General features: G+C 34.7%; 1 protein-coding gene across 5 annotated transcripts; it reads right to left on the bottom strand.

Moving 5' to 3' along the window:
• Positions 1–3,078: 3,078 nt before the first annotated feature.
• Positions 3,079–7,749, bottom strand: LOC103492978 (uncharacterized). Of its 5 annotated transcripts, none has more exons than XM_008453581.3 (10): positions 7,581–7,749; positions 6,974–7,286; positions 6,533–6,586; positions 5,918–6,001; positions 4,962–5,087; positions 4,468–4,535; positions 3,826–3,895; positions 3,628–3,693; positions 3,470–3,542; positions 3,079–3,380 (listed from the first exon to the last, which is right to left on the bottom strand). In XM_008453581.3, the coding sequence occupies exons 2-10, from the start codon at positions 7,268–7,270 to the stop codon at positions 3,322–3,324; spliced, it is 897 nt and encodes a 298-aa protein (XP_008451803.1). In that variant the 5' UTR covers positions 7,271–7,286; positions 7,581–7,749; the 3' UTR covers positions 3,079–3,321. The 5 variants fall into 5 exon arrangements, with proteins under 5 accessions (XP_008451803.1, XP_008451802.1, XP_050942999.1 ...); XM_008453580.3 differs by having other exon boundaries at positions 7,380–7,740; XM_051087042.1 differs by having other exon boundaries at positions 3,465–3,542; positions 7,380–7,736.
• Positions 7,750–12,193: the final 4,444 nt, after the last annotated feature.

The following is a 12,193-nucleotide window of genomic DNA, read 5'->3' as shown; positions in this document are numbered from 1 at the left end:
CTTGAACTTTCAAAACGACCTAAAAAATCTTAATTGTAAGTTCTTAACTCATAACATACCAAAAAATTCAAAAATGTTAAAAAAGCACTAAAGACCCAGAATACCAAGTTTGTAAGTGCACCAAACTTAAATTCAAACAAACCCAAAAAGTATTCAAAACACGTTTTAACTTTCAAATGACCTAATAACCCTTAAGTATAAGTTTGCAACTCATAACTTACCAAAAGTTCAAAAAGTGCGAAAAAAGCCCTTCAATGGCAACCATGTCTGTATGTGCAACAAACTCAGTTTGAAACAACCTAAAAGGTGTTCAAAACATGTCTAAGTACCACTCGAACTTAAAAAATGACCAAACAATGCTCAAGTGTACTTTCATAACTCATAACCTACCAAAAAATTCAAAAAGTGTAGAAAAAGCACTTCAAGACCCAAAATGGCAATCAAGTGCGTAAGTGCGACAAATTGAGTCGCAAATCATCTTAAAAGGTGTTCAAAACGTGTCTAAGTATCACTTGAACTATCAAAACAACCTAACAAAACTTAAGACTCAACATGTCAACCAATGGTACAAGCAACAAACTTAGTTTCAAACCAAAATAAAAAGAGTTTAAAACCTCCTAATAGTGCTTAAGAGTAGGTTCGTAACTTATAACCAACTAAAAAGTTCAAAAAGAGTGAAAAAGCACTGAGGACCCAAAATGACAACTAAGTACGTAAGTGTAACAGAGTTACTCTCACACAAACTTAAAAATGTTCCAACCATGGCTACGTTTCACTTGTACTTTGAAAAAAACCTCACAAAGCTTAAGTGTAAGTTCCTAACTCCTGACATACGAAAAAGTTAAGAACTGTGAAAAAGGCACTTTAATAACAAAAGAAAAAATGGCAACCAAATGTATAAGTACAACAAAGTTAGACTCAAACCAACCTTAAAAGTGTTCAAAAGGTGTCTAAGTATCACTTGAATTTTAAAGATGATCTAACAAAGCTTAAGTGTAAGTTCGTTACTCCTGACCTAGCAAAAATTTAAAAAAGTGAGAAAATAGCATTTCAAGACCCAAAATGGCAACAAAGTGTGTAATTTCAACAAACTAAGTTTAAAGCAAAACTAAAAGGGATTGAAAACATGTCTACGTATCACTTGAACCTTAAAAAACGACCTAAGACATCTTAAGTGTAAGTTCATAACTTACAACCTAGCAGAAAGTTCAAAAAGTGTGCAAAAAGCACTTCAAGACCCAAAATGGTAACCGTGTGTGTAAGTGCAACAAATTTAGTGTCAAACCAACCTAAGACATTTTCAAAATGTGTATAAGTATCACTTGAACGTTTAAAATGACCTAACAAATCTTAAATTGTAAGTTCGTAACTCATAACGTACCAAAAAGTTCAAAAAAGGTTGAAAAAAGCATTCAAGACCCAAAATACCAAGTGTGTAAGTGCAACAAACTTAAATTCAAACAAACCTAAAAAGTATTCAAAACACGTCTTAGCTTTCAAACGACCTAATAACGTTTAACTATAAGTTTGTAACTCATAACTTACCAAAAAGTTTAAAACATGGCAATCATATTTGTATGTGCAACAAACTTAGTTCGAAACAACCTAAAAGGTGTTCAAAACATGTGTAAGTACCACTAGAACTTAAAAAATGACCTAACAATGTTTAAGAGTAATTTCGTAACTCATGATCTACCAAAAAATTCAAAGAGTGTAGTAAAAGCATTTCAAGACCTAAAGACAATCAAGTGTGTAAGTACAACAAACTTAGTCTCAAACCAACCGAAAAGGTGTTCAAAACATGTTTAAGTATCACTTGAACTACCAAAACAACCTAACAAAACTTAAGTGTAATCTCGTAAATCATAACCTACCAAACAATTCTAAAAAGTGTGAAAAAAGCACTTCAAGACTAAAAATGGAAATGACAAGTTTGAAGTTTGAGTTTTATCGTTCCATAGTCGGAATGACAAGCTCCTCCTCAAAGTGAAATAGGGGGAGATTTGATGGGCTTATTTCTCTTTGAAGCCCAACCCATTAATTTTTAGGTTAAGTTTTTTTAAGCATTTTTACTATGGGCATGATGGCAACCGGTGAAGGAAAAATAGAAAAAAGAATATCGTGCAGTTCCATTCTTCGGCCATTTGGGGATTGATTCGTGGTCTGATCAAGTTGAAATTTTGACAGTGTATTCTTGGCACGAGGGTCTTCATTCTGAACGATGGAGATTTCGTTTGGAGGTATCTACAGTCAGATTCTAATGAAAAGTTGGCTACCACATCTTGTTTTTTTTTCAATTGTTATTGTCGCTTGTTATCAGGGCTACCACATATTGTTTTTTTCAATTGTTATTGTCGCTTGTTATCAGGATTATTATTCTCGAGATATTTGCCTCTAGTCGTGATTAGAGAGAACTTTGTTGTACCCATTAAAAATTATAGAGGAGATTTTGACTTCGGTCCATGATTTTTTACTCCTCACATTGAAGGAGATTTTTCGCGTTAAATTTGTTTTGCCAATAAATTTGTTGTGTCAATACTTTGATTAGTATTCTAATAGGTTCACACAAAAGTAGGATAATTGATCCAGAGGATAGTTGATCCAAGTCAACAGGATTTCGTGAGTAAAAAAGACTAATATGCCATTTGGTTCACCAATAATTAAGGAAATTTATTACCTTGATATTTAGATCAAGTCACACTTCTTTCCAAAAAAAAAAAACTGAAGTGTTTCAATTCCCCTATGATAATTACCAACTAACATCAAGTCACTTTCAATTTAAAAATAAAAACAACCTTTAAGATTAATTTCAGATTCATCTATGGAGTTTTAAAACTTTCCATTAGTTTCCTACCACATATTAATACTGGACTATTTATTTTACGTTTAGAATAACACAAATTTTTTTATACAAAAAATATATTCGCATCATTAGGACCTAACATGAAATTAGTATATTCTCAGGCAAACACACCATCAAAGTTACAAGGCCGTCATCGAATCCTACTCAACCAAATAGTAACACTGGTCTTTGTTTCATTTTTGTAATATAACTATTAAGGATCAACTCGGTTGGTCTAAAAAAACTGCAAACCATCGAAAATATCCAATTTTCTTCGTTTGCAAACCAAAACTTCCAAACCGGATAGTTTTCGATCCGAATTAACATTATTTTTGGTTGGTTTTGACGATTTTTACAATTTTTCTATTCATTTCAACACTACCGACAGGCTACAGTAATGTGAATGAGTTAAACAACCCTCGTTGGTCTTCAAGTTTTCAACATAGAATCAACTTCCATTCTACCAAAAACATCATTTCTCATTTCAACGCACCATTCATCTCTTTTGGCAAATTGTCATGCCATCTCCAATTGGTACCTAAATAAAAGCCAAGTTAAGCATCATCAACACAGCTTAAGGAGGTTTAAAAATAACAAAGGGAAGATATATCACAGTGCTCACCATACTTATTCCAACTCGATCATCTTCCAATATCTTTTTATTCAGTCTCCTAATGCTATCAGTCTTCTTGTCATCAACCTGTTCAAAATCCACAAGCATCTGTGAACTAAATCCAAATAGTGTTGAGACAACAATACAAGAGATATTGAAGTAGCAAACGGACCATGGGGTCAGCAACTTTTCCGTACCAAAGGACATTGTCAATCACAATTAAGCCTCCGACCCTGACCTATAAACAGAGTGACGAAGAACTTCAGAAACCTTTTAATTAAACACCATGGAGTGAAGAAATAGACTAACTAATCTAATCATCAGAGACGTAAATAGATTTTTAGCAAAAGCAAATTGTTTATCTTCTCACCAATTGCAATAGTAGTTCGAAGTATTCCTCGTTCATCCTCTTCTCGGCATCGATGAAGGCAAAATCATAGCTGTAAATGCATGTTGTTTTGTTTTCTAGTCATTACTTTGTAAGGTTCCTAGTTAGGAATAAATTGGGATAATTAGTATGACTAGTAGTAAGGGTCATTCTAGTAATTAGACGGTAAGCTTGTTAGGGCTTTTAGTTATAAATAATCGGAGAGAGTTGAGAGGAAGGGAGTGAAGAACTTTGCGGTAGTTATAAATGATATTGTAGGTTCTTCATTGATTTTGCAATATAAATCTATCTTTTAGTGTTTTTGTTTGTTCTTTGTTCTCATGTGTTCTTGTTGGGATGTATCCCAACATACTTTTAATTAAAGTTCGAGGATGAAGAAGATAAAAAGATATGGAAGAAAGTTAAACCATCGGGAAATCAAAAAATTTTAAGTACACATCAAGGTAAATTAAATATTTTTTGTATACTTTCAGCCTGAATTTGGATATTAGCACAAGACCCACATGCCGACCATGAATATCAAATCACTACTAAACTCATAAGTGTAGATGACTTGACTAAGTTTAAAAAGAGAAAACAGAGAAGCGTTATGGGATATTTGTAACAAAACCGAAAACACTTCACCTGCTAGCTTCACCATTTGCAATAAGTGATTTGAGTGTATATGCTGCAAGCCCATGCCTCACATCCACCTACTTCCAGGAATCGTCCAAGACAAAGTTTTGAGTATCAGAAACATGTTATAGCCCAAAATTATGAACATAAACAATCAACCTTCATGTACTTTTAAGAGGGCATACATACTCAGGCTGGTCTAAAACATGACGAACCTGATTAAATGAATGGCCTTTCTTGCATCTCCCAGTTAATTAGATATCAGTTTTACTTTTACAATGCTGTAACAAGGAAATCTACTAGCTAGGGTTACTCACAAGCTTGGATACAATCAGTTTTACAGTTCAAGATAAAATATGTTGGTTGCAATCATGTTGGAGCTATTACAATATGAAAATTGTGCATAGAGAAACAGTATTTCTCAAAAGATTCAGGCCACTGTTCAGAATTTCTTGATAAAATAAGCGGTAAATACCATAGTACACAAATGAAGGAATATTTACTTTGTGTGAAACACCGGCAAGTTCATAATATCTTTTAGCCACCTCAAGATATTCAAGATCTCTTTCACAGGCAACTAAACGCCCTGATTCTGGCAGGACTAGTGCTACGGCTAAAGATGAGTATCCCTAATGAAAGGAAAAAAACTTAGGTTAGACCTCAAGCTATAGCACTTTTCAAAGAAAACAGGGAAGATAAAAAATGCTTGTGGTGAACAAATTCTGGGTGAAAGCATTTTTAGTTGAATGACTAGGAAGTTCCACTTCGAAAGGATATAAGATGGACTCCAGTAAATTGGGACTAGGAGCTGAAGATCTGAATATTTATTTTTCTTCACTTTAAAAACAAACAAACAAAACAAAACAACTTGGCTTTCATTAAGAAAAGAACGAAAGAAAATGTGGAAATGAAAAATGAAAAAAACCCAAAAAAAGGCGCTAGACTACTCCAACTAATAGAAACACGATCAAGTGAATAGTTACAAAAGAGCCTACAAAAAAAGACCAAAGTGTCTTTACAAATGTTTGACAAACATAATTTCAGCTTTGCAATAATTAATGTTACATTACTTAACCAAAACTGAAAGCACTACAAGAGCATTAAAGCTTCCATCACCCTATAAATTTATAATTGGTTGTTCCAAAAATATTAGCAACACTGAATACACATTTTATCTAGGTTAGTCCATGGACAAAATCATACAGATTTAGATACAGATGAAAACATTTAGAAGAAGAGCCAACTGTAAAAGCATATATATATATTTCAATACCCTTGGCGAGTTTAGTTTGACTTTTAGAATGTGAAAATGCTTCTAGCCAATTAAAGGTAGTAGTCAAAACTTTGTTCACATTCCATTTAAATCACTACTTCAAAAATTATCTCAACTCACTCTAAATCAAGGGGGAAAATGCACATGAAAACCTGTTGAGAAGTAAGAGTTGTACAAGGGGCCTACAGTGTAAACACCCACTTCGATGCACCTCTTAGCACCAAGAATCTGAACAAGCATTGCAAGAAGTTGTGCTTGATCAGGGGATACCTACAACACAAATTTCTCAGATTCAAGTGTGCAGTTGAAAACGGTAATAAATGTTAAACCTAATCAACATAACATTGGTCCGACATTTTTTTACGTAGACTAGAGTATATTATATATTTTATCAGAAGTTCATTAATGATTGGTAGGCTAAATTCTAGAACTATGAAGAAGATCAAATTTTCTAAAAAGAACTATGTTCTTATAAAAAAATTTTCCAGCAAAGTACCTTATCATCAAAAAGAATTATAGTATCTTATTATACAGACTACCTTTGATATTTGCAAGAACTTTCGGGAAACTGTCAATTATTATAATAATCATATAAGTATTGTTTTGCAATGGGATGAGTGGCATTTCACGTTTCCACTTTTCTGTCTTTTTTTTGGCGAGGAAGTTATTGCATCAAAAGAAAGAAAAACAGACTGGGTATGGGCAGGGAAAAGAAGCTTGACAAGAACTGCAGAAAGCTCACAGAAAACATCTAAACATAAAACATAGGAATAATGTACCAATGGAGTTGGCAATGGTCACCTGCATTTTGCTACCACGCATTGAGGCAGTCTCTTCACGAAGTTGCCCCAGGATCTAAACAAACAAGTTCGATTACAATCAGACAGATAAAAACGTACCCAAGATAAAGATGAGTGGGCTTGTATGCTAAAAAGGTTAAACCTAACTTAACCTATCAACTCACAGTTTAAGTTTGGTGGTGACTTAACAAGATATTAGCTCAGAATATCCTATGTTCGAACCATGTAATGTTGTTTCACTTCATTAATACTGATTGTAGTTTTGATTCTCATACTAAATTTCTACCAACAAACGCGGAAGAGTGTGTCAATGACATATATTCAATCAACTCAAGCTTTTATTGTTTCATCTCTATCCAAGTAATAGCAGTCCAGTAACTCACAATGTCTTTCCAGAAGATAATCCAAATGGACAAACAAAGAAAGCAACAAAAGAATGTACCTCAGGCTCTCGAACATTGGAGAGTATATACTCATACAGCTGCGGATCAACACTAATAAACTGCTTATTGCTAAATTTGCCATTTGAGTTGGTGGTGTAAACTCTTTCCAAATGCCTCTTCTTGCTGCTAAAATCATCCAAGTTGAATTGACAGCGAACACAATAACTGCAAGAGAAAGCCCCTTTCAGAGTTTTGATACTGGCAAATGCAGTCACTGGGGACAGAGACGAGAACACCGTCAGCAGATTCTTCTGTGGGTATGACATAAAACGAAGCCCCATGTTGCTGCTCGACATCAAATAACGATACGCCCTGCAGGGTAAGGGAGCAAGAAAGTAATGAAGAAGTGTAGGAAACAGAAAACCCAATAATAAACAGATTTTATAGCTCAAGAAATTGCAATACATCCAGGGAAAGTTTAGAGATGCCCAATCAACTGTACTTCCTGCAGAGTTACTCTGTTGGGAAATTCTACAAACAGTTGGTGTGGATACGAGGGAGAAGGGGGAAAGAATCAACGAGACGGAGCCATGAGAAAGAATATTGGATACTTGCAATCTGAAGGTAGATGGAGACTGGCCGTGAAAACCCAGAAAGAAAATGTACCCGATGAGAATAGAGTAGAGTTGACCTCAGCCCTGCCCGTGACTGAGGCTCGGTGGTGGCGAAGGTTCAAACACAGTCAGTCTCAGCCGGATAACGTGAGATTAGAGTACAACGTGAGTTCATTTCAAATAAGGAAATCGAGGATTGAAACACTGATATTATTATAAATAATGGATAATATAGATATGCCCGTCAAGCCATGTCTATTGTAGATACTTGGGCTGTTTGGTGTTGGGATAATTACTATGAGCTTAACCCTAATCCTCTTTGGAAGTAGGTTTATGGAAATTTTAGTTTTAAGGTTTTTATAATACCCGTGTTATCTTTCAACCCCCATTCTCTTATCTACCCACTTGCCGATTTCTCTTCCCTCGTCATCTCCTTCGACCCGTGTTTTTTGTTTCCTTCAATCCGTCTTCCCCTTCCATCCATCTACTCCTCCATTGTCGATTTTGCTTCTCTCTTCTTTTCCCTCTCCTCCTTCATTGTCGATTTTTCTTCCTTTTGTGTGAGATGTTTCTTCTAATCTTGTTTTTGCACCCAAAAAAAAAATCCCCCTTCGCTTCTCTTTGCAATCCATCTCTACATCTGTCTAAACCTTCTCTCTCATTCTCTGAAACTAGAAATTGTTTTGCTGAAGACTTCGCCCTAACGGCGTTGCATCCAAAACGTTTTGATTTCCCATTTTGGGTTTCATTGAATGGCTAGGACTATTCCTTGTCTCCAAAACCTTGCCTTGCATGTTGGATAAGTGTTCTCGGTCAACTTGCAAGTTCGTTGTTGCCCTTTAGAATTCTCCTTGCCGCTCGATGAACCATTTTGTCGCTCGGTCTTTCCCTTGTCGATTGGTGTTTCCCTAGACAAGTGCTACACTCCACACTCTTTTGTAGCAATCGGTGAGGGTCGAGCATGGTAGGGAGGTAATTCTCGATTTGATTTTTATTTTTTATTTTTGCAAAGTTGATGATGAGTTCACATGTTGGGACTTATTTCAAAATATTTTTTTTCCATATTTAAATATGTTTGCCTTTTTTTCATATGTTTAGTAATTTTTGTTGTCCATATGCACTTTTGAATCTGTTTTTGTTCTTTCTTTCGGTCCTATGCTTGTTGTGTTTGTATGTTGCTTCATTTATAAGAACATATTGGTTTGATATGTATCTGATTTTGTATGTAAAATATGTTCTTGGTGTCCAAATAAGCCCCCTCTTAATCCATGTGTCAAGTAAAGGACTCTTAGTGGCCATGTAACCCATCTCATCCTTGCCACTTTTCCTATAAATAGATGGTTTTGGTTGATTTGTAAAGACACACCAACATTGGAGAGATATCCAAATAATTTGGAGAAAGTAGGAAAATTTAAGATTCTTAATCACTTAATTATTTTCTTAATTTTCTAATTTTCTTAAGGCATTTTCAAAAATATCAAAATAAACTAAAATATTTACAGTAAAATTTTGATTTCTATCAATGATAGAAATTGATAAACTTCTATCACTGTCTATCACTGTCACTGATAGAAGCATATTAGTATCTATCAATGTCTATTATTGATAGAATTTGAAATTTTGTTATATTTTGTAAATAGTTTGTCAATTTGCTATTTTTATAATTCCCCATTTTCTTATTTCTTTCTTTCTTTATTTGTATATTATACCATATTATTTTGATATTATATTTTCTCGATATTCGTGTTTCGATTGTACCTCATCTTTACAACACGTTATTAGCACAAGCTCCAGTCGCCTCCTCTATCAAAGTTAGGTCCTAACGATATATCATTTTTTCCTACTCGTTATAATTAATCAAATAAATATTACTTTACATATTTAATATATATTAAATTCCTAATATAATTATAATAATTTATGATAGTATTACCATGACAAGTCTTACGAAACTATAATTTATAGCTCTTCATATTAACAGTAGCAATTATTTATTCATAGGTTCTCGATGTTGAAATGCATCTAGACATCATGAATCTCAGAAATACAATTAAAGAAGGAAACACAACGACCACTAAAGAAAAGTGAAAGCCATGATTTTCTTTCGTCATCACATTCATGAGGATTTAAATTCCGAATATTTAACTATGAAAGATCCCCATACGTTATGGAATAAATTGAAATAAATGTATGATCATTTAAAATTAGTTCATCTTCCTCAAACTTGTTATGATTGAATACACTTCAGGCTACAAGATTTTAAATCAGTAAGTGATTACAATTCTGTATTGTTTAGAATTAGTTTAAAAATTGTTGTTATATGGAGAAAAAATTATTGATATGGACATGTTGGAAAATACATTTTCTACTTTTCGTATCTCAAACATGCTCATGCAGCTGCAATATCGAGAGAAAAGTTTTACAAAATATTCTAAACTCATCTCATGTTTTCTTGTTGCTGAACAAAATAACGAGTTGTTGTTGAAAAATCACGAATCCCCGACCAACAGGAACAACGCCATTCCTTGAAGTGAATGTTGTGAATTTCAATCGTGGATGAGGTCGTGGTCGTGGTCATAATCGAGGTAGAGATCGTGGAAAAGGAGGAAACAATTATTATTTTCGTGGTGGTCGTTCTTATAATCCAAATTTTAAAAGAACCACATGAAATGATGATCATAAAGGGAAAGCTTCATAAAATAAGAATTCAAAAAGTGATTAAGAGATATGCTACCGATGTGGTATGACTGGACATTGGTCACGTGTTTTCCATACATCGAAACACTTAATTGACCTATATCAAGCTTCCTTAGAGAAGAAAAAAGGAAAAAATGTAGAAGCTAATTGTGCCTATCAAGCTAATGATATATTCGATCTATAAGGCCCTGATCACGTACTGCTAACGTGATAAAGACCTTGCGGCAGGATGCTGAACGAAGAGATTTCTGACAGTAGAATATATTCCGCAAAAGAAGTATGTGTGAGGGCCCTAATCTAGAGAAAGGAAGTTCGGCTGGAGAGGATCCTTGCTGGGAGATCATTTTAGATAGGAGTATAAGACATCCCATGAGAGAAAGTTCAAAAGGAAAGAAGGCGACACAAAGAGAAATGCTTGTCCAAGTCATATCACATGAATGTAAGCAATGCGATAAGAGTAAGAAGCGAAGAAGAGGACTGCGGTGAATGTCAAAAGTTAGGCATTTAATGTAATAATACAAGAACAAGTACCTATGCCTAAGGAAGTGTGGCTAGAAGTAGGTGCCTTGTTGACGTGACTGCACGATCCAAAAGTACGTATTTGTGGCTTCTCAAGAAGACGGAGAGAGTCGGGCGATTAAAGAGTTTAGTTTCCCAAAGAGATAAGGTTTAAATCTCAAGAAAATGTCTAATCGCCACTAGCTTGTAACCTACTTGTCGAGTTTGGATTGGCTGCATGGCATGATAGAATCGGTGAGCAACACGTGTAAAGCGTGGAGGTGACCCTTAGATGTGAAAGGCCACTATAAATAGGGCCAAAAACCATAGGAAACGAGAGTCTTTTATTCGAAAGAGTTAGATTTGTTTTTATGAAAGTGACAGAGGGAAGTTCAAAGTGCTAACAACAGGACGAAAGAACTGCTAGGTGAGAAGAAGAATCTAAAGCAGAGAAGGAATGGGTTGTGGCTAAGTATATTTGTGAGTGACAAAACAAGATTTCAACATGATCTCTAAAATTGTCATTTATGATTAAATCTTTTCTTTGCTTATATGTGAGTTATGAATAAATGTTCATGAGTGATTCTTCCTAAACAAAATGAGTATCTTTGTAACAAATGTTGTCTTTGAGTAACTTTCATAAGTAGAATATTTGTGAATCTTTCATTAATGGAAAAAATATTTTACAAATGACTTCCATAACAAGGTATTCTGTTGATGAAAGTATTCTTTCGTTGATTCTTATTATATGATATCGTTACTACTGAAATATTATGTAAAGAAAGTAAGCTGGGGAATTAACCTTTCTGTTTACTGTTTGTATTGGTTATCTAATGAGAGAAGAAAAGTGCTATCGCAAGATAGTTAAGTACGAATCCCAAGTCTAGACGATGGGAGAATTCCAGGTTTAAGTGAGTCTATAATGCGACATTGGTTGAATATGAGGCCCATGTTGAGAAACATTGAATCTGACGAGACGCTGGTGTAAATCCCAGGTAATTCGCATGACGGTGGTTAAGTGCGAACTCCTAGTCAATGAGGAGAGATTCCTAGGTCTCAGAATAGATTTGTTGCGAAATGATTCCAGCGTATGGCGTTATAGAGCTTGTTGTGAGAAAGATTTTGATGAGACGCTGGTGGAGTGTAACTCCCAAGTCTAAGAATGTGAATGTGGCGAGACGTTGTTGGATATCCCAAGGAACTTGCGTGATACTAGCAAGATCGAATCCCTAGTCAGCAAAGGGAGATTTCCAAGTCTTAGAATGACCTTACGTCAGTGATCATGGTACATTTGATAACTCATTGAGTAGTTATTTGAGTTGTGATTGTTATGCGATTTGTGTTAACTGTTCGCTACGATGAACTTCATGTGTTATGACTTACTGTTTCTTTTATTGTGGATTCCTTATGAATTCCCCAAAAGTTTATCTCAAACCCATCACTTAGTAAGTCCGTTTGACTTATGTTTTA

This window comes from Cucumis melo, chromosome 7, assembly GCF_025177605.1.
Source record: "Cucumis melo cultivar AY chromosome 7, USDA_Cmelo_AY_1.0, whole genome shotgun sequence".
NCBI lineage: Eukaryota > Viridiplantae > Streptophyta > Magnoliopsida > Cucurbitales > Cucurbitaceae > Cucumis > Cucumis melo.
Note: the sequence above shows the minus strand (reverse complement) of the source record. Positions and strands in the feature narration are given on the sequence as shown.

Excerpts from the sequence above, each read along its gene's own strand:
- LOC103492978 (XM_008453580.3), bottom strand. Across the intron at positions 4,536-4,961 it reads TTGCCGGTGTTTCACACAAA|GTGGATGTGAGGCATGGGCT; the intron begins GTAAATATTCCT and ends TCCTGGAAGTAG. Across the intron at positions 3,381-3,469 it reads AGATGATCGAGTTGGAATAA|GTACCAATTGGAGATGGCAT; the intron begins GTATGGTGAGCA and ends GCTTTTATTTAG.